This window comes from Myxine glutinosa, chromosome 8, assembly GCF_964187855.1.
Source record: "Myxine glutinosa chromosome 8, kmMyxGlut1.1, whole genome shotgun sequence".
Lineage (NCBI taxonomy): Eukaryota > Metazoa > Chordata > Myxini > Myxiniformes > Myxinidae > Myxine > Myxine glutinosa.
Genome location: NC_136268.1, coordinates 30,629,904 through 30,652,613, shown reverse-complemented (window position 1 = coordinate 30,652,613; position 22,710 = coordinate 30,629,904). Strand labels below are relative to the sequence as shown.

General features: G+C 48.0%; 1 protein-coding gene across 4 annotated transcripts in view; it reads right to left on the bottom strand.

Annotated features, from left to right (window-relative positions):
* Positions 1-5,608: 5,608 nt before the first annotated feature.
* Positions 5,609-22,710, bottom strand: part of LOC137432356 (protein PAT1 homolog 1) — a 75,498-nt gene continuing 58,396 nt past the window's right edge. For all 4 annotated transcript variants that reach the window (XM_068124208.2, XM_068124210.2, XM_068124209.2 and 1 more), the window contains 2 exons: positions 17,539-17,676; positions 5,609-6,428 (listed from right to left, as the gene is read on the bottom strand). In XM_068124208.2, coding sequence (XP_067980309.1) covers positions 6,404-6,428; positions 17,539-17,676 — 163 coding nt within the window. In that variant the 3' untranslated portion in view covers positions 5,609-6,403. The remainder of the gene's footprint in view (positions 6,429-17,538; positions 17,677-22,710) is intronic.

Sequence of the window (22,710 nt, the reverse complement as noted above, 5' to 3'; positions counted from 1 at the left end):
GGCAAGTACGAGGCGGTCAAGCGTCTCCTCCTCGCCACGTTCGGCCTTACGGTGGACGCACGGGCCGATCGCCTCTTGGACTTCCCCGAGATCGGGGACACGCGACCGTCGGTCCGTATGGACCATATGCTGGCGCTCATGGGCGACGAAACCCCGAACGCTCTATTCCGGGCGTTATTTCGACGCCAGCTGCCAGCACGAGTCCGCCTCGCTTTGGCCGATTCCGCGTTAACGGAACCCCGTGCGCTCGCTGCCGAGGCCGACAAATACTACGCGGCTTTGGACACGCAGGCGAGTCTTGGCGCGGTTGCCGCTCCCAAGGCTCCCGAGGCTTTCCCCGATGCACCGCACCTCGTGTCCACCGCCACACCCTGCCCACCACCACCGCCGCGAAGAAAACCGCGGCCTCCGACGCCACAGCTGCCCGCCTGGTGTTTCTTCCACGCCAAGTTCGGCCACGAGGCTCAGCAGTGTCGCCCACCGTGCTCATTTGGCAGGTCGGGAAACGGGCGAGCCGGCGCTCGGTGGCAACGGTGAGCATTGGCAATTCAAACAGCCTTCTGTACATAACGGACACCTTGTCCGGGCGCCGTTACCTGTGCGACACAGGGGCGCAGGTGAGTGTCGTTCCTGCCGGTACGTCCGACAAGCACACCGCGGGCCGAGGTCCCGCACTGCTTGCGGCCAATGGTACGTCTATACGCACGTACGGAAAACGCTGTCTCTCTCTGCGGTTCGGAGGGCAGGTTTTCCGTTGGTCGTTCGTTACGGCCGACGTGCCCATGGCACTGCTCGGCGCGGACTTCTTATGTGCTAATGGATTACTGGTCGATGTAAAGCACAGAAGGCTTGTCCAGGCTGAGACGTTCAGCTCGCTCACGTGCGCGCTGCCCGCCTCGTTGAGCAGCTCACAGAGCGGCTCACCGAGCGGCTTGCTGAGCGGTTCCGTTCCGGCCAGGTTCATCTGTACGCTTCCGGCAGCGGACGAATTCGCCCGCCTCCTCGCGGGTTTCCCGGCCCTCACGCGGCCCACCTTCTCGGCGGGGACCGTCAAGCACGGGGTGGAACATCACATCCCCACCGCCGGGCCACCGGTCTACGCCCGGGCACGCCGCCTCGAGCCGATGAAGCTCGCCGTAGCTAAAGCGGAGTTCGCTACGCTGGAGCGGCTCGGCATTGTGCGGCGCTCCGAGAGCGCGTGGGCGTCCCCGCTCCACATCGTGCCCAAGCCCGGCGGTGGATGGCGACCGTGCGGGAACTACCGGCGCCTCAACGACGCCACCACCCCTGACCGCTACCCCGTCCCCCACATCCAGGACTTGTCCGCCCGGTTGGCAGGGCGGTTTCTCCGCCCGGTTGACTTCTCCGCCCGGTCCAGGACTTCTCCGCCTCAAGCCGGCCCACCTCGACGTGGACCACCCACCGCCGGTGGCTCGGCCCCAGCATCGGGGCCGCCCCCCTGCGGGCGGACCCCCGGGAACCGCCCAGCACCGCAGGCACGCCACCCCCCGGTCCGGCACCCATCCCGGGTACAGCCGGGGGCATCCCACCTGGCATCCCTGCACCCCGGACGCCGCCGGTCGCCAGAGGGCGCTTTGGCCGGGTCATCCGTTTGCCCCGCAAACTGGCCCTCCAGGTGCGCGGGAATTCTGGGGGGGCGCGTGTAGCGGACACGAAAGCCCACTGGCGTGGTGACATCATTCCGCGCACCAAGTGGGCGGCGGCCATGCCCGAGGGTTAGGCGTGGCCTCAGGATATACACCGGGCGCCCAGCCCGGAGCAGGCCAGTGCTACAGTGACCTCTTTGAATAAAAAAAAACACCTTTAGAGGCCATTTTTCCCCGCAAAGCGGGGGTTGGCCTTTTTCGGGAACCGTGGTTGTTGTTGTTTTTCGGTCCCCTTTTTGAAGCAATAAAGGTCTTTGAATAAAGAACATTAAACTTACTTCCTTGTTTCCTCCTTGGTAGCCAGAACAAGCTTCCTCCTTGGTAGCAAGTCACGCGCGTAGCACCGCGTGCTTCAAAATAATCTTTATTTATTAGACATGCAGATGTAAATGAACAATCGTTTTACTCTGCGCGCATTGCACATCACGTGCAGCAAATTTCACCTCCCTGTGCCTTGTATTTATTGTGATTTAAAAATAACGCTTCCATACACCGACCTTGAGGCTGTTTGCAAGCCACCGTCTACAATTCCAATGTAAGAGGCATAATTACTCTTCTTTTGGGTCTTTAACAGTCTTCAGGGTTTTTTTGGGCCCATTGGGTTTTCAGGGTATTTTGGGTCTTTAGAGTCCTGACTCCTGGGGGAGGGGTCTTGTCAGTCTTTGGGGTTCTGCGTTCTTGGGGTCTTTTGGGTCCTCGGTGTTGTTTTGGATCCTCAGTCTTTTGGTTCTTCATGGTCATTTGTGTCTGACAGTCTACAGAGTAGAGTATTTTGGGTCTTCGGGTGCTTGGGGTCCTTTGTCTTTTAACCAGTGGACACAGTCGTGTTCAAAGATTGTCCATTAAAACCTCACTTAAATCCCTCCTAAAAGCACTACTCAAAGCCTTTAAAATCTACCCTTATGAAGGGGGACACACACACACATTGTGTTTTACATGTGGTTGAGTGGCATATATTTCACGGGATTATTCCCAGACACCACCCCCGGGAATTGTGAATGGAACAAAGATGGCCGACTTGCAGGGAGAATCAAACAAAGATGGCCGACTTGCAGGGAGAATCAAAGATGGTCGACTTGCAGGGAGAATCAAACAAAGATGGTCGACTTGCAGGGAGAATCAAACAAAGATGGTCGACTTGCAGGGAGAATCAAACAAAGATGGTCGACTTGCAGAGAGAATCAAACAAAGATGGTCGACTTGCAGGGAGAATCAAACAAAGATGGCCGACTTGCAGGGAGAATCAAACAAAAATGGTCAACTTGCAGGGAGAATCAAACAAAGATGGCAGACTTGCTAAATTATCAGATAAATACAAAATAAGATTATATTAGAATAGAGTGAAATAATAGAAATAGAGGGACACCTCAAATCCCATTTCTTAATCGATTAAAGGGTGAATATGTTCCGAACAGAAAATAAAAAGTGGAAATTAATTAAAATATTACATTCTAAAATGGTGTGTGTGTGTGTGTGTGTGTGTGTGTGTGTGTGTGTGTGTGTGTGTGTGTGTGTGTGTGTGTGTGTGTGTGTGTGTGTGTGTGTGTGTGTGTGTGTGTATTGACCAAAAACACAATTAAAAATTGTTATATTCGAATCTTTACGAAAATCGAATCAATTCATCCTCACACATCCAACCTGCCAACCAGGTTTCATCCGAATCTGTCCATTACTTTGAGATATCCTGTTCACAGACAGACAAAGCGACAGACAGACATGAAAATAACCTCCAGTGCCCACATTCTGTGTAGGTAACCTGTCATAGGAGCTGGGGAATGGGCCAAGGTGAATTTTATTTTCTGTATCAAATGTCAATGTTATGTCTGTTGTGGAAACACTGAGGGGATTCATACAACCCAGACCGGCAGACAGAGAATGAACCGCGGTAATGACCGAGCAGGTACTCGGCAAACTATCATTGCAAACTAATCACGACACCTGACTTATCCCACAAAGACGTCTGAAGTGACCTAACCAAAACCTCTCCAGCTACACTGCACCAGAACAACATCTTCTTCATGCATCATTCGTCTCTCCAAACAGGTGGTAAGTAAAGTTTGTACAGAGTGACCTGACAGTCGCTCACTACCTTCGCTGCTGTGGTTAAATCACCACCAACTCAGTCGGAAGTTAGACATGGTGGACACAAGTTGTTGAAGTGTCAAGGAGCGGTTGGTTGGTTGCAAGAAAGGGCACCCATACACAGGCCAGACAATTGCTCACTTGCGGACGGCTTTCGCAGAACGCTTGGGAAAACCTTCAACATCAAAACGGACATTGTTAAATTGAAAAAAAAAAAAAAAACCCCAGTTTTTGAAACAGGAAGTGTAAAGGACAATAAGTGCAGCAGAAGAGCATTAAGAAGAAGAAATGTGCGCTGCTGCATTGGCGTCAACTGACCGGTCACCAAGAAAGCCAATGAACTTGGCATGCCACAGACCACCCAATATGCAAACTGACATGGGGATAAATAAATAAATTTTAAAAATAAAAAGATCTGCCGTTGAAACCGTGACGTCCATCATTTGTGAACGAACCGAGTGATGCTGACACCTAACTTCATGCCATGTCTGGCTTGACACCTTCCTGATTGCCATGTCTCGAGGTAAAGTGTTTTCGGATGAATGTGCCATCTGTCGGAGCGGAAATTCAGTGTTGCTAAAAGGATGGAGCACAAATAGATACGACTAAATTTTTTTATTGTTAAGTACTGTATAATAAAACCTGTATAATCGAAAGAGTTGAAGAACAAATGCTTTACTGGGGAGGGGTAAAGTGACTTTCAGGCCACCGTGTCCACTAGGCACTTAATGCAATTACCGTCCATAACTTAAATATCCTGCTCACAGCCAAACAAACAGACAAACAAGAAAGATGTCGTGCATAGCAGATACTTGCAAAATCCAAACAAATAATCGTTGCCATAGAAACAGCAATTTGGTTAATTTAAGAAATTTGACCCATCAAGCATTTTATATCTAATCGCTGACTTTGTGTTTTACATGGTTTGGACAGCACTGACCTTTGACCAATTTCAACCAGATTTTATGCACAAATAAGCTGTGCAAGTTTTCAATGTATTATCTAAAAAAATTCCTGAGGTTTGGCAATAATAGAATCACAAAAATATCCCATCGATTACAATGGGATGAAATTGTTTGCACGAACACAGTTTCTCTACGTCACCAATCAAGATCAACAGAACCTGAAAATAAAAAAAGTAATTAATTAACTTTCTTTTGCACGCTTCGCATGGGTACTGAGGTGGTTTACCAATGGCGGTGGGGGTGTGGTGAACCTCGTGTTATTGTAGAAGGCTCAGACCTCAGACAGAAGGTCTAATGGAGTCTATAGAGTCTTAGGGTTATAAAGGGTCTAATGGCTATTGGGAGTCTTAGGGGTCTAATAAAAGCTTTGTTCCAATAGTCTGTAATTCGAGGTAATTAAAATATATGCTCAAGGTCCAATAATGAGTAGTGAGACGAATTCATGGTCCCACTCACATTGAAAGATACATAATTGAAAGACATACACAGGGGGTCAACTGAGACTTCACCTCCACGAGAGTTCACCGTCCACCCATGTTTTTCAGTTTGATATACAGTATAGACAAAGATATTAAGTGAATCGGTTAGAAATTAACAATTTGTAACATTGACCTTTTGAACTATTGACCTCAAAAACAATAGGCTTCCAGCTTGCCACGACATCTACTTTTTGATGCAGTTTTAGTGAAAAAGATCGGAGTAAAAAATTGTGACCTGCAGACGATTGACACAAATACAAACAGACAGACAAACAAATACACTTGTGAATCTTCGATTTCACAAGTAACAGACAAAGGTGAAAACAACCTACGCCCACCTTTAGTGGCCAATAAATCAATGCCAATGGCCAATGGCTTTAGTAATCAAAAGTAATAAATCCAAAAAACTCAAATAAGCAGTTTATTTTCATTTTTAATTTCCTTTACATGTTACATACAAGTGAATGAGCAGATATACTTTAGCTCACAAAACAAAAAAGAGGAAAAAAAAAGAAAAAAAGAAAAGGCAATAAGTGACATTTTCAAAAGATATCAGTACATTGGAGCTGAGGCTCTCACCACTTCTCCCCTCACACGTCTCGTCTACTCTGGCTCATTATCACCACCTCACCAGCATGAAACACTCAACACGCATCAGTCAGTTTAAAAATACGAAAAAAAGTGAAAAATGGACAAGTTAAGTTGCACCTTAAATATTAGACAACCCTTCCCGACAAATTAAGAAGAGGGAAACTGGAGGTTCATGATTCAGCAGAAATAGAAAATGGCAGTTTCTCCAGAAATATATTAAAGTGAGTGGAAGGGCAAGTGGGAATCAAAATACCAATACTGTACTTAATTGACCAACAAAATCAAAAATCAAAGAAAAACAAATTATAGCAAGTCCTTAGCAGCTGTCAGAATGAAAGAACAAAACAAAACAACAACAACAACAAAAAAATCATCCTTTCATAATGGTACATGCAATTGGTGAGTTAACTGAAGAAAGGGACAAGGTGGGATATGCAGGAGAGTGTGATGAGTGGGAGGGAAAGAAATGTAGTTCGGCTCTAATATGAAACCCATATAAAAGTACATTAGTTCAACACCGGGCTGAGAAAAAGCCTGGGGCGGATGAGAAGCAAAAAGGAAAGTTTTGTGACCTTTTGGAGCAACGGATTTGGCAAACGGGACTTCCTCATCAAAGGGATCAGCTCAAAGGGCCAGGAACGAGGCTAATGGGACGGGTGGAGAAGATGCAGATATACGGGTATTAAATGGTGAGTCGCCAACAATGCACATTTTAAAAGTTTATGCTCATGAGGAACTATTGCAAAGAAATCTCAAAATTCAGAGCAAAACCAAAGGAGAAACTGTTCGCACAACACTGCCCGTCACTTACAACCGACATAATCAGCTTACAAGTTGGCAATGAATGGGCACGACGGATTTACCCCAAAAACATCGCACGTGTAGGCACTACGAGGGTGAAAGTGGGGCAGGTACGCGTGCTGTACAACATCTTGATACGCTTCACAGCCCGTGTTTTGATACATCCCACACTGACCTCCGCCATTGAAGGTGGACGGAGGTGATGTTTTTTTTACTGCGGTTCGCATGCGTCTGAGCAAGATATCAAAAGGTTATTGACCGATTCAAACGAAATTTGGTGGGCAGGTTGGGTGTGTGACAAGGACAAAACTAATCCAGCACGGATACACATGGGCAATGGGCATGGTTATAATGATTAGTGACAGATGGTAAGGTTCAGGGACAAACGTAGGGTTCAGAAAAAAAAATTGAGGGAAGGAAACTCGCACGAATAATGCACGTGTGCACGAATGAGGGGTAGTGGGCAGAGGACAAAAGGGGTGCACCGGAGTGCAGGCACCAGCTGATTGACTTGCTGTTGCGCTTGCTTCAAATATTTAGAACGACGACAAAGGGGAAAAGGACGTCACCACTTTGACGTATCTGCACAAGAACAAATACGTGTAGTTGCACAATACCAGCAAAAGACACGTCATGGGGTTTGTGGAACGTGCAAAAATGGCACATTTCCGGCCTGTCTTTGCCTCCCCGGTAAACCGGGGAAGTCAAAGGCTGGATATGGGCATATGACTCGGAGATGCGAAATGCATCACGTGACGCAAACAGGGTACGGTGTTCAGTTGCACGACGCGTCTCTGGTGATTGCGGTCAGTGTCTCTTGTACCCCAATGTCATGAACCTCAGTGTTAGTGGGTCACATGTCACCGGGTGCTCCCAAGACAAAGCGTAATTATGTCACGACCTAGTTTGCCCACCTTGGAGCCCTTCAACTGGATCCCATTGACCAAGTCGTGCTAAACTATATGGTATTCATAGAATACGAACTCTGCGCAATCAACTTGGTGCAAGCCAACTATTGTTTTTTTTTGTTTTTTTAACGTTTTTTTTTTCTTTTCTTTGATCCAATATGTCTGCCTAACCATGTGACCGACGACGTCAAATTTACATGCTCCAATATAATTGTTGCGTTGATCACGCTCAAGAAAATTTAAACCGAATGTTGAACTTGTCAAATTATGACGTCATATTGTATCTCCCACGATGCGCCAATGACGTCATCGTTAACCCTGATTCCCCATGCGGAGTTCATTTCAATGAGCCATGTTTCAATTTTTCCATGGAGCGGTTTCAGAGAAATAGAGGTGCAACGTTTTTTGGTTTTTACAAGATGGCGCCCACACCACGTGACCTACGATGTTATAATTATCATTAAATTCTCGTGACCTACGATGTTATAATTATCATTAAATTCTCGTGACCTACAATGTTATAATATAAAAATATAATTATCAATTATAAGTGCCATAGGCACTCCTATGGTGAAACTTTCATGTCCATCGGACCAATAGTTGGATAAAAGTTGGTATGCTTCCGGTCCGGTCTGAAGAGGACGCAGGCGTCACATGCTCGCCGCTTCTTCGACTGGGCCACTGTCTGTGGCTTGCTTTTTTTGGTGGTCGTGCGGATTTTTTGGCCATTGAGTCTGCCCTCCGCATACTCCCGGCTCTGCTCCCTGCTTCGCCTACCCGGCTCCTTCGCCTGCTCGCTGTTTCCTCGGGCACGCTCTCGTGGGTTGTGTCCTTCGCAGCGGTGTGGTGGCGGTTTTTCCGCCGTGATCTTGATTTGTAGCGGCGGCGGTTGATTGCCGCTGCATTTCCCGCTTTGCCGTGATCAACCTTGGCCTCGTGATCGTCTCTTTGCTCCTGTCTGCCCTCTGCTTGGTCCCGACTCTGCTCCTGGCTTCACCTACCTGGCTCCTTCGTCTCCTTCGTTTCCTTGGGCCTGCTCCCGTGCGTTGGGACCATTGTTTCACCTCCTCAACCTTGGCCTCGTGCTCGCCTCTCCGCTCCTGCCTGGCATGGCTCTGCGGTACTCCGCCGCAAGGCTCCTTCTGCTCAATACCCGCTCCACCCCATCATGCATCTCTGCCATCAAATCAAATGGACTCCTCCGACGACCCAGGTACATTCACCGTGGCTCCGGTCGTAAGTTTGTATATGTACAATCAGATCACTCCATCCCCATCCTCTGGTCGGCTCAGCGCACTCCCACTCATCGTCCCAGCGCACCTAGTCACGGCAACGCACAAAAGCGCACCTCCTGCCTGCGAACCCTGGCCAAACCACTTTTAGCTCTTTCACGAGCCTCGATTCAGTATACAAAAAAAAAAAAAAAAAAAAAAAAAAAAAAAAAAATCACCTGAATTCATCCCCGCTGTTCAAAACAACATCAAGCTCACCCTGTTCAACACCCGGTCCCTCAACAACAAATGCCTCATCCTCAACGACTACATCCTGGATAACAAACTGGACTTTCTCTGTCTCACCGAAACCTGGCAACAACCACGGGACTACAACACGCTCAACCTCCACACCCAATGGATATTCCTACGTCAATAAACCACGCTCGGAGGGCCGAGGTGGTGGAATTGCCGTTATCCACCGTCAAGACATCAGGACCAGCCTCATCCCCATCGCCTCATCCTCATCCTCATCCTTTGAACACCTGGCTTTTAAACTCTCTGGTCGCACGCAGTCAGTCATGGCTGTCGTCTACCGCCCTCCCAAACCACACCCATTATTCGTGTCTGATTTCGCCTACTTTCTGACCCAGCTATGTTCCCTCTCCCCCTCAATCCTCCTCCTTGGTGATTTCAATATCCACATGGACTCCACTGACTCCACAATAACCACTGACTTCACTGATTTACCCACCTGCTTTAACCTCACTCAACATGTCAACTTTCCTACGCATATCCGTGGTCACATTTTGGACCTTGTCTGCTCCACTGGATTAATTTTGCACCATCTCTCTGGCTCCGACCTCACCCTCTCTGACCACTTAGCCATCACTATGACCATCAACATCCCCACCCCAACACCAAGACATTATCGCACTATCAACTTCCGTAAGCTAAACGCTCTTTCACCTACCTCATTCTCATCCACCCTCTCTGAAAAAATGTCCACTTCTCCCTTCATTGACCTCCACACCCCTTCCGACCTCACTGACTACTACAACCACACTCTCTCCTCCTGCCTTGACCAGCTTGCGCCTGTAAAAACCAAAACAGTTTCTTTCACCCATTCTGCTCCCTGGTTTACCCCTGAACTCCGCCTGATGAAAACTCGTGCTCCCCAACTTGAAAGACTCCGCAATAAAACAGGTCTCACAGTTCACTCCCAAGCCTACAAGGACCACCTACAACACTACAAAGATGCCCTCTCCCACGCCCGCTCCGCCTACTACTCTCAAATTATCCACTCTGGCTCTGGAAACCCAAAAGCACTCTTCTCGACAATAAACAAACTCCTCCGCCCCCTCGACACCACCACCCAGTCATTCACAGCAGACAACTGCATCTGCTTCCTTTTTCTTCCAACGCAAAATTGACAACATCTACAACAGCTTGACCACCACCGCACCCGCTCGCCCTCCAACCACCCGCCCCCCCTTATCCTGCCTTCCCCTGTCTCAATTCTCCCCGGTCTCCCCTACTGACCTCTCTGAACTCCTCATAGGAATGAAAACTGCCACCTGCACTCTTGACCCCATCCCCTCCAGCTTTGTCAAGGCCTCCCTCCCTGCTCTCTCTCCACTTATCATTGCAACAATAAACTCCTCCCTGTCTACAGGCATCGTCCCACCATCCCTCAAAATTGCTGCTGTTACCCCCATTCTAAAAAAACCTGGTCTAAACCCTGACACCCTAAACAACTTCAGACCCATCTCCAACCTACCCTTTCTGTCGAAAGTTTTGGAACGCGCTGCAGCCACTCAACTCAAACATCACCTCTCTGCCAATAACCTGTATGAAACATTCCAATCCGGATTCCGCTCCAACCACAGTACTGAAACTGCTCTCCTCAAAATCACCAACGACCTTCTCCTCTCCTCTGACGCTGGCAACCTCAACATTCTCGTCCTCCTCGACCTCAGCGCTGCCTTTGACACCATCGATCACACCATCCTCCTCACCCGACTTGAATCCACCTTTAACGTTACCGGCACTGCCCTCTCTTGGATTAAATCATACCTCTCTGACAGACGCCAGTTCATCTCCATCAATAACTGCAAATCCCCCACTGCTCCCCTCCCCCAAGGTTCAGTTCTTGGCCCCCTCCTCTTCATCCTTTACCTGTCCCCCCTCGGTCACTTAATCCGCCGTCATGGTCTCCAATTCCACTGCTTCGCCGATGACATCCAGCTTTTCATCTCCACCAAGTCCGTCTCCACCGACACCCACTCTATCCTGACAAACTGCATCTCTGAAATAAAATCCTGGCTTCAAATCAACTTCCTCAAACAACTGTGATAAATCTGAAATAATCATCATTGGCCCAAAAACGCTCACAAAATCCACCCATAACTTTGCCCTCAACATCGACGGTATCCCAGTATCCACCTCCCCTCTCATCCGGAATCTTGGCGTCATCTTTGACCAAACCCTCTCCTTCGACAAATACACGAAACAGATCACAAAGACAGCCTTCTTTCACCTGAAAAACATCGCCCGTCTCCGCTCATCCCTCTCCTCCACGGCTGCAGAAACCCTCATCCACGCCTTCATCACCTCCCGTCTGGACTACTGCAATAGCCTCCTCTATGGTTCACCCTCAACAATCACCAATAAACTCCAATACATTCAGAACTCGCTGCCCGTCTACTCACCCATTCCCGGACCCGTGACCACATCACCCCCGTCCTTTACAAGCTTCACTGGCTCCCCATCTCCCAGAGAATCCAGTACAAAATCCTCCTCTTGACCTACAAAGCCCTCCATAACCTGGCCCCATCCTACCTGGCTGACCTCCTCTCCAGACACACTCCCACCCGCAACCTCCGCTCTGCTGGTACCAACCTCCTGACCCCCCCCCCCCCCATCCGGACCAAATTCAGATCCTGGGGGGACAGGGCCTTCTCCATCGCTGCTCCCACCCTCTGGAACTCACTACCTCACACCATCAGAGACTCCTCCTCACTCACCACATTCAAAACATCACTCAAGACCCACCTGTTCAGCACTGCATTCAACATTCAACCCACAGCATTTAACCCCTGACTATCACTTCTCCTTCTCCCTCCTTTTGCTTTAAATATTTCCCTATTGATTCTTGTCTTTTTGCAATTGTTGTTTCCATGTTTTGTTATGCATTATGTTTTGCACTCTGTCAAAGCGCCTTTGGGCTTCATGAAAAGCGCTATACAAAATAAATGAATTATTATTATTATTATTATTATTAAAAGAAAAATCATATTGATCGGATCAAGCGTTGTACTTGTCAAATAATGACATCATTAACACCTCTTATTCCCCATTGGGAGTACTTGACAATGAGCCATGTTTCAACTTTTTCCATGGAGCGGTTTCAGAGATCGAGGTGCAGAGTTTTTGGCAGTTTTTGGCAAAGGACCTACTTTGGCACCCTGTAGCACCCCCACTGAGGGTTTGGGGCAGCCGCTACTCAAGGAGGTCAAGATCGATGCGTCAATACCCACCAAGGTATTGACAAAATACATCTCCGGTCTATGCGTCAATACCCACCAATCCACACCGAGGGCTCCGGGTGAGCCACGCTACGTAGTTGAAAACCGCACAAAGTTCCGCAAGTGTAATACTCGAATGGGGTACCTACTTTGTCGGGTTCTCGCGCCCTCGTGGAGGGTCTGGGGTATCCCCAACTCACGTAGGTCTCTGGAATAGGCAATTGTACTGATTGATGCTTGCTCATTTCCCCGTGTGAAGTGCGGTGAGCCAGCAAACTTTGAAAACGTCAAAGCTTTATGAAATTTGGCTTCGCTATATTGCTTTTTTTCATTGTATTGCTTTTTTCTTTGATTTTCTTTTCTCCCCCGACCTCTCCCGAACATCTTACCCTTTTGTCTAATGTTTTAAATACAAAAAAAAATAATTAAATCACGGTCCCCACCCACGTGCTTGTTCGCCCCACCCCTTTATCTCTTTTCTTCAACCTCTCCAGCCGATACTCACCTTTCCAACTCTAGTTTCTACCATACTCATTCAACCCTTTCTCCTTCTTTCTCAGATCCACACCCTCAATTCAGGGCCCTTTTCCCAGATTGTTTTTCATGGTTTTGTTTAAATATTATTTAAATATGTTTAAATTTTACCCTGCAGTGTTTTATTACAACACGCTGTTTTTCTTCCTATTTAAAAGGCTTTTTTCAATTTCATCAAATCATTCCACTAAAAAAACAAAAACAAAAACAAAAAAAAATCTCTTGCAGTTCTTCCTCTCCACATTCTCGAAACACCTTCATTCCACCCCTCCTCCATCGTTTAACAGATCGCTGACTTGAGAATCACAATAAACCCAGTTTGTAATAAATGTTTGTTTGTCATTAATCGTCCACTTTCTAAACTACCCCCTCACCTTCAAAACTCCCACACACCCCTCCAAAACTCCTCCCCTCACCTCTCCCCTCCAAAACTCCCCCCCCTCACCCTCAATTTCAATTCTCCCCCCTCACCCTTCCCCTCCAAAATATCCCCTCACTCCTCACCCTCTAAATCTCCCCCCTTCAAAACCCCACTCCCACCCCTTCCCTTCAAATCTCCCCCCCCCCCCCTACCATCTCTCTCCAATTCTACCCCCTCCCCCCTCCTCCTCAAAGCTGCCTCCTCCCCACTTCCTCTCCCTTCCATTACATACCTCCACCTCCAACCTTCTACCTTGCTCTGCCCCCCCCCCCACCCACCCCTCAAACAACCCCTCACTATGCCTCATCCCATCACCATCAAACCTTTTATCCTCCTCATCCTTCCCTTTCTCCTAGGTCTTCTGTTATCTCTGATACACAATGAACAGCTCTCCCTACATCCCCCTCACCCTACCCCTCCCCTGTCCTGTCCTGCACCTGATGCTCCCCCTCCCTCTTCCTTAACGGTATGGATCTCACACGTCCGGGGCCTTCGCTCAAACCTGATTCATCTCTCCATACAGGTTGCTTCTGACAAACCAGCCGTAATCTGCTCAACAGAAACTTTCCTCTTTCAAAATGTCTCTGAATCCTTAATATCTCTTCCTGGTTACTCCCTCCTCCGGTATGATAGAACTGAGCCTCGTCCTGGTGGTGGGGTTGCTATCTTTATCAAAAACTCTCTTCCTCACTCTCCCTGCACTGCCCTCTCTCCACCACACCCCCAGGAGTACCTCTGGCTATGGCTTCCTCTCCGCTCCCACCTTTTGTTCATATGTGTTCTGTCCCGTCCTCCAAACAGTGATGACTCCATTTACATGTCACTGCCTGACATGGACCAACTTCATTCCACTCATCCTAACTCTCTCTTCCTCATATGTGGTGATTTCAATTGTCATCATGCCAGCTGGCTGGGTGTGGGTACCTCTTTCACCAGCCATGGCATCTCAGCAAAGGACTTCTGCGACTCATTGGGACTGACACAATCTGTCAATTTCCCGACCCGGATCTCGGTCAACGGAGCATCTCTCTTTTAGAGACTTGGTTATGACTAACTTCCCTGCAAATGTCTGCTCCTCTTCTTCTGCTCCAATTGGTTCATCTCACCATATGCTTGTTAAAGTGGATATCTCTCTGGCCATTCTCAGAGAGCCTCCTCAGCATCGAGTCTGAAATTTCACTCAGGCTGACTGGCATGGTCTTCAAACAGCCATCAATCATCTGGATGGTCTCCAATCTCTACTGCCCCTGACAAACTCTTCCTGGGAATTCTTCCAATGTAAATTGCTCTCTCTCATGCACAGATTTATCCCATCTAGTCTTCAGTTGTCATATACTGAATATTGTGGTGAGGCAGTTGCCCTGAAACAAATTGCCTTTGCCTCTTGGAAGGCTAATCCAACTGAAGGCAATCTCAGTTCCTTTCACAAAGCTTGGAACAAGTGTGTGTCTGCTCTCAGGAGAGCCAGGAAACAATATCTCTGTAATCTCAAGACTGAACTCTCAAACCTGTCTCCCTCCCCCAAAACCTGGTAGTGTCTGGTCAAATCTGTTTCTGGTGTTTGTTCCCCTGACCCCCTCCTTTACGTCAAATGGCTACACGGCTGACACTGCACATGACAAAGCCGAATACCTCAACTCTGTGTTTGCCTCAAAATCATGTATCCCAAACCCATCTCTCTCTATACCCACCTTACCCAGTCTAACCCAGCTGTACCTGGACAATGTCCTTCTCTCCTGACAAGGTGGAGAGTTTTCTGTCAAACCTCAACTGATTCTGCAACTGGACCAGACTGCATTAGCCCATGGGTCCTAAAATCCTGCTCTGCAGCTCTTTCACACCCTCTCTCAATTCTCTTTACCCTCTTTTGCTCAAGATCATCTGCCATCTGCTTGGAAATCAGCAAACATTACCGCTTTACACAAAAAAGGTGCAAAAACAGATCCTTGCAACTACAGACCAATCAGCCTTCTCCCAATTATCAGCAAAGTTATGGAATCGATCATTGCTTTGGATATCAAACCTTTCCTCTTCTCCAATGGCTTTATCTCGGATCATCAATTTGGATTCAGACCAGGTCATTCTACTCTGGACATGCTGCTTCTGCTGTCTCAACAATGGATGGAGGTCCTCATGCCAAACAGGAAATCAGAGCCGTCTCCCTTGACACGGTCTGGCACCCCACCCTGCTCAAACTCTCCTCGTATGGTATCCATGGAAAACTCCATGCATGGCTTGCAGACGTCCTCTCTGGCCGCAGTCAACATGTGGCCCTGAATGGAATTCTCTCATCTCCCCTTCCTGTTCAGGCTGGAGTTCCCCAAGGCAGTGCTCTGGGCCCTGTGATTTTTCTTGTCTTCATTAATGATCTGAAAAATGAAATGAAGGACTGAAAATGAAGGACTGAAAAATCCTCTATCTCTTTGCTGATGACTCCACTCTGTCGCTCCATATCTCAACCCTCAGATCAGCAGGCAGCAGGCTCTTCACTCTCTGCAGACCTGGAAAATATCACAAACTGTTCAAACAAGTGTAACATGTCTTTCAATCCTGACAAATCTCACACTCTCACTTTGTCTCTCTGAAAAGACCGTCAAGACAACCCTCCCATATACTTTCTGAACAATCCTCTTGAAGAAGTTCTGTCACTCAAGCTTTTGAGTCTTACTATCTGCCATGATCTTTCCTGGGAAAACCACATTTCCAAGCTGACGTCCAAAGCCAGTCGCTGACTGGGCATCCTCCGCCGTGTTAAGTCCTTTCTGGGCACTTCTAAGCTCCTCACCACATACAAGGCTTTCATCCGCAGCTCAATGGAATACTGCTCTCCCCTCTGGGCTGGTGCTCCTGCCTCACACCGAGCTCGGCTTCACGTGGTTCAACCAAAGCTTTTAGAATCATTGGTATCTCCCACGATGAAGCTCATTCTGAGGACCTCTCTCTCACCGCAGGCAGGTAAGGTGGTCGTTGTCTTCTACCGACTCCTCCCCGGCCTAGCTCCCCGGCCTTGCTCCCCCTGCTCTGTCCCCCAAATATTCCTGCAGGACGCACAAGATCTGCCAGCAACCCTCTTCTGGTGAAACTGCCAAAATCAAGACTCTGTTCCCCTTCACTCTTTCATTCCTCTTTTCTCCCGCCTCTGGAACAAACTCCCACACTATCTTCAATCCCACTCCTCCCTCCAGGTCTTTAAAACAGCTGTTCACCACCATCTATCTTCCCCCATCCAAAACCTTGATCTTTTCTACCCCCGTTAAAACACTCCAAATCCGCCTCTTTCAATCCCCAAATTATTTCCTTAAATTCCTGGTTCATTTGTGTTCATTTGCTTTGTACAGTGTACCCCTCCCTCCTCCCCCAGCCCTCCCCTTTCCACTGATCTACCGACGTTCCTGTTCTCTTCTGTTGTTGTACTTGTGTGCTTCCCTCTCTCCCCCTCTTGTCTCCAGCTCCCTTCATTGCATGTTTTATGTGTCTGTGCATGTTTTCCTGTTCAATGTGTTAGCTCTCACACAAGCCTCGATTCTGTATTTAAAAAAAAAAAAAAAATTTCAAATTCTCGCGCCCAAATGCCGAACCTGTAATTTGGAACTCAGACACACCATCACTCAGAATGCTCCCAAAAATAACGGTTTCTCAAGGGGCCTCCGGGCTACCTTCCGTGACTGGTCTGGGCACTAAAATATGTCTGGGACTCAAGATAGCAGTTATATTCAGCAAACTTGTATGTGGCTGAAACTTTGTTTTATTTAGAGTGGAACACAAAATGTTCGTGCTCAAAATGAAGGGTCGGGATCTGCTTATGGGTGATTAGCAATCACTTCCGTGATTTGGCGAGACCCTCAACTGCAGGTCCGATTTTTTTTTTTTTTTTTTTTTTAACAAGTGATTCTTCACCATTGAGAGATGGGCCAAAAAACGAAATGTAGCACGATATCTCAAACAGATGCGGACAGATTCGGATGGAACTTGGTGGATGGGTTGGTTAGGCGACAAGAACAACACGATTAGATTTTCGCTCATGTCTGGATGCGGATTTGGCCTATCAGTGGAATAACAAAACATCTGGTTCAGCCTGATGGAGGTATGCACTCTACAGAGTGCAGTTCTAAGTCTACATTTTCATCTCTATTTCATAGAATCATCAAAACTTGTTATACGTAATAACAACGTTGGTACATTTTGGATTCACAAACCCTGATTGCCCTTGTCATTTAACCACAAGAAGTGAAAGTTCTGTTATAAAATTGCATTCTGAATAGTTATTATTGCACCCCTCTCTTGAACGTGCATGGCAGAATATCCAAAGGTATTTCCGATTTGTTTCACAAAGGCACATGTCCATTACGTACGTGGGGTTGGCATGGGGTGCGCGGACCCTTCTGAAGGCTGCAAGGACAGCAGGGGGAAGCGGCGTCGTGGCAAGCGGTTCAGCGCCACCCCCCAATGTCCGATTTAATTCACCACCGATCGTTCCCAAAACATCCAGCCTGAAAAGAAAATTTAAAAAATCATCGTAAGTGGAAGAAAAATAGAAAATGCTAAAAATGTGGTGAAGAAAACTAGCCACATTTGGTGATGTGAACAATTGCAAAGACCAGGACATAATTTAAAAAAATTTTTTTTTTTTTTTGTATACTGAATCGAGGCTCGTGAAAGAGCTAACATTTATTTCACAAACAAATCAACCAGACAAACAAAATATACAAAAAGAGGGAGCGGAAGACAAGATGGGGAGAGAAGGGGAAGCACACAACCACAACATTTGAGAGCAGGGAGAAGTGTGGGAGGGAGAGGGCTTGGGGGCAGGAGGCGTGGGAAGGGGAGGGGGGGGGGGCACATCATCCAATATACTGAAATCCACACAAACATTCACATGATAATACAATAATAAGAAAATAAGAAAATAAGACAAGCTTAAAAATAATAAGAAATAAGTTGTCGATATTCACAACAAAACAGCACCAACTTCAAGAAGTTGGTGATAAGTCTCAGTAATCCAATAAAACCAGAAAATAACTGGCCTGGTCCACAAAGACCTCCAATTACCCTCACCACCCAATGTGTACGGAGGTGATGTTTCACCTGTCTGTCTGTCTACGATATCACAAAAGGATATAGCAGATTCAGAAGAAATTTGGTTTACAGGTTGGGTGCGCGACAAGGACGAATAGATTAGATTTTGGTGAAGATCTAGCGACTAGAATTTTTAAGCTATTCTTCACCATTGAGAAATGGGACCAAAAACGATGTATAGCACGATATCTCAAAAAGTTATGGACAAATTATGACGAAACAAGGTGGATGAGTTGGATCGTTGACAAGAACAAGTGATTCGATTTTGATGCAGGTCAGCAGATCCAGCCCATCAGGTAGGTAGGTAGGTAAATGGTTTTATTCCACCGATCATAAACATTCAACATAAAATAAGACAGAGGGCAGCAAAATAGTACGTTGTAATATCATTAAATTGCACACTAGTTAACATGCTGAAAGTGGACATTGTAACAAAAGACAAAGTCACAAACAGATTTGATAACTACAGGTCCAAACGATCTACATTATACATACTAGGGCATGCCCGTACTATATATATGCCCGTACTATATATCTATCTAAAATTATATCCCCCCCCTCTATTTACATGAAATGGTTTGGTCCATTCGCAACGCCAAAGCGAACGGCGAACGGCTTGCGAGTACAGTGACAATCCCCCCCCTCTATTTACATGAATGGTTTGGTCCATTCGCAACGACCACAGAACCCCCCCCTCTATTTACATGAAATGGTTCGGTCCAAAGCGAACGGCTTCCGGAGTTTGGTAAAGAAATCGCCATCGCGTACACAAACGCGCAGGAAAGCGAATGAATCGCAAATTCGTTTTTATTAGTTTTAAAACATCGTTTAACGCCAACATAGCGCCAACATAGTTTGCAAACGTGAAATAAATGAATACGCTCTCAAATGTGCCATCCGAGGCAGAGTGTGTCCGCCACGTTCGGCACACGCGCTAGTTCGCTGCTCTCTGATTGGTTGAATCGTTTTTTGGACATATCTCGGTAAGTAATTGTCCGATTAATATGAAACCTTGAAAAGGCACATCCTCGGGTCCCCAGCAATATACCTGGCAAGTTTCAAGTATATCGGACCCGTGGTTGTCGAGAAACAGCGGTCACAGACAAACAAACACACAGACAGACACACACACACACACACAGAGATTGCTGGAATTATAGATAGATGACAGTGTAAACAATTAAAAATGGAAAAAGCATTGAACATTTGGACGTCAAACATACTGAGGAATAAGAAGGAATACAAACAAATTTCTTTATAAAACTTAGAATGGTACTCAGTAGAGAGCACACCTCCAACAGGTGTACAGTTTACGTTTTGTATCCCAGAGTGGACCAGAAAATCACAATACAGAATCACATTTAATCAAAATCATCCGTCCACAACTTTTTGAGATATCCTGCTATATATAGTTTTTGGCCCCATCTCCCAATGGTGAAGAATCGCTTAAAAAATTATACTAGCCGGATCTGGATCTTCACCAAAATTGAATCGATTCTTCCTCGTCACACACACACAACCTGTCCAAGTTCCGTCCAAATCCATCTATAACTTTGAGATATCCTGCTATATGTTGTTTTTAGCCCTATCACTCAATGGTGAAGAATCACTTAAAAAAAAATATATACGAGCCGGATCCAAATCAGGATCTTCACCAAAATCTAATCATTTAGTCCGAGTCACATACGCTACCTCTCTGCCAAATTTTTCGTCCGAATCCGTCCACAATTTTGAGATATCTTGTTCACAAACAGACAGGGGTGAAAACACAACCTCCATCTACCTTGGGTGGCAGAGGTCATAACATGACATAAGGCAGGATAAAAAAACCACCGTTTAGAGGCCATTTTTCCCCGCAAAGCGGGGGTTGGCCTTTTCGGGGACCGTGGTAGTTGTTGTTTTTTGGTCCCCTTTTTGAAGCAATGTTTTACGGCCGGATGCCCTTCCTGACGCCAACCCTTTTTGCCGCCTTCAACGACAAACAGGGAATTACCAGTGAACTGGTACTCAATTAGCCGACCTCGGAAGGATGACAGGCTGAGTCAACCCCCCTGGCATTAATTCGGCGATCGACCGAGATTCGAACCCAGGATCCTAGGATCCTAAGCCGGCACCCTAGCCGCTAGCCCAACACCAGGGATTGGCAGGATAAACTAAAGGAGGGTAATTACAGGAAAAAGCAGGGAAGGATTAAAGAATAGGTGCATCAGAATCAGCAAAATCTATTAACCCTTTGGGTACGGGACTTTTTTTTTTGATAAAAATACCCCCGGTACGGGATTAATTTGACATTTTTGGACAGGAATGCAACCACGTACCACGATCTATTTATAGGTATAGTCGATGACGTGTAGTAACGTCATCCGTACACAAAACTTTTTCGCGGGGTGCGGCACTGGACGTCATCCGTACTCAAAGGGTTAAAAAGATAACCTTAAGAAAAGGTTATCTTAAAAAGAAAAGATAGACATCATAATTCGACAGGTACAAAACGTCATCTGATCAGGATGAAATTTCTTGAGCATCATCTAGGGATAAATTGATGGAGAAAAAAAAAATGTTAAAGTGGGGTAGCATCCAAGGAGGGGAGTGGTTGCATCCAAGGGGAGGGGGTTGCATCCAAGGGGAGGGGGTTGCATCCAAGGGGGGGTGGTCGCATCCAAGGGGGGGAGGGGGGGTGGTCGCATCCAAGAGGGGTCGCATCCAAGAGGGGTCGCATCCAAGAGGAGTCGCATCCAAGGGGGGGAGGGGGGGGGGTGGTCGCATCCAAGAGGGGTCGCATCCAAGAGGGGTCGCATCCAAGGGGGGTCGCATCCAAGGGGGGTCGCATCCAAGGGGGGGTCGCACCCAAGGGGGGTCGCACCCAAGGGGGGGGTCGCACCCAAGGGGGGTCGCATCCAAGGGGGGTCGCATCCAAGGGGGGTCGCATCCAAGGGGGGTCGCATCCAAGGGGGGTCGCATCCAAGGGGGGTCGCATCCAAGGGGGGTCGCATCCAAGGGGGGTCGCATCCAAGGGGGGGGGGGTCGTATCCAAGGGGGGGGGTCGTATCCAAGGGGGGGGTCGTATCCAAGGGGGGGGTCGTATCCAAGGGGGGGTCGTATCCAAGGGGAGGGGGTCGTATCAAAGCGGGGTCGTATCAAAGCGGGGTCGTATCAAAGCGGGGTCGTATCAAAGCGGGGTCGTATCAAAGCGGGGTCGTATCAAAGCGGGGTCGTATCAAAGCGGGGTCGTATCAAAGCGGGGTCGTATCAAAGCGGGGTCGTATCAAAGCGGGGTCGTATCAAAGCGGGGTCGTATCAAAGCGGGGTCGTATCAAAGCGGGGTCGTATCAAAGCATGTCCAATGAAAATGGGGTTGTATCCAAGCGGGGTTGTATCAAAGCGGGGTTGTATCAAAGCGGGGTTGTATCAAAGCGGGGTCGTATCAAAGCGGGGTCGTATCAAAGCGGGGTCGTATCAAAGCGGGGTCGTATCAAAGCGGGGTCGTATCAAAGCGGGGTCGTATCAAAGCGGGGTCGTATCAAAGCGGGGTCGTATCAAAGCGGGGTCGTATCAAAGCGGGGTCGTATCAAAGCGGGGTCGCATCAAAGCGGGGTCGCATCAAAGCGGGGTCGCATCAAAGCGGGGTTGCATCCAAGGGGGGTCGCATCCAAGGGGGGTCGCATCCAAGGGGGGTCGCATCCAAGGGGGGTCGCATCCAAGGGGGGTCGCATCCAAGGGAGGTCGCATCCAAGGGGGGTCGCATCCAAGGGGGGTCGCATCCAAGGGGGGTCGCATCCAAGGGGGGTCGCATCCAAGGGGGGTCGCATCCAAGGGGGGTCGCATCCAAGGGGGGTCGCATCCAAGGGGGGGGTCGTATCCAAGGGGGGGTCGTATCCAAGGGGGGGTCGTATCCAAGGGGGGGGTCGTATCCAAGGGGGGGGTCGTATCCAAGGGGGGGGGGGTCGTATCAAAGCGGGGTCGTATCAAAGCGGGGTCGTATCAAAGCGGGGTCGTATCAAAGCGGGGTCGTATCAAAGCGGGGTCGTATCAAAGCGGGGTCGTATCAAAGCGGGGTCGTATCAAAGCGGGGTCGTATCAAAGCGGGGTCGTATCAAAGCAGGGTCGTATCAAAGCGGGGTCGTATCAAAGCATGTCCAATGAAAATGGGGTTGTATCCAAGCGGGGTTGTATCAAAGCGGGGTTGTATCAAAGCGGGGTTGTATCAAAGCGGGGTCGTATCAAAGCGGGGTCGTATCAAAGCGGGGTCGTATCAAAGCGGGGTCGTATCAAAGCGGGGTCGTATCAAAGTGGGGTCGTATCAAAGCGGGGTCGTATCAAAGCGGGGTCGTATCAAAGCGGGGTCGTATCAAAGCGGGGTCGTATCAAAGCGGGGTCGCATCAAAGCGGGGTTGCATCAAAGCGGGGTTGCATCAAAGCGGGGTTGCATCAAAGCGGGGTTGCATCAA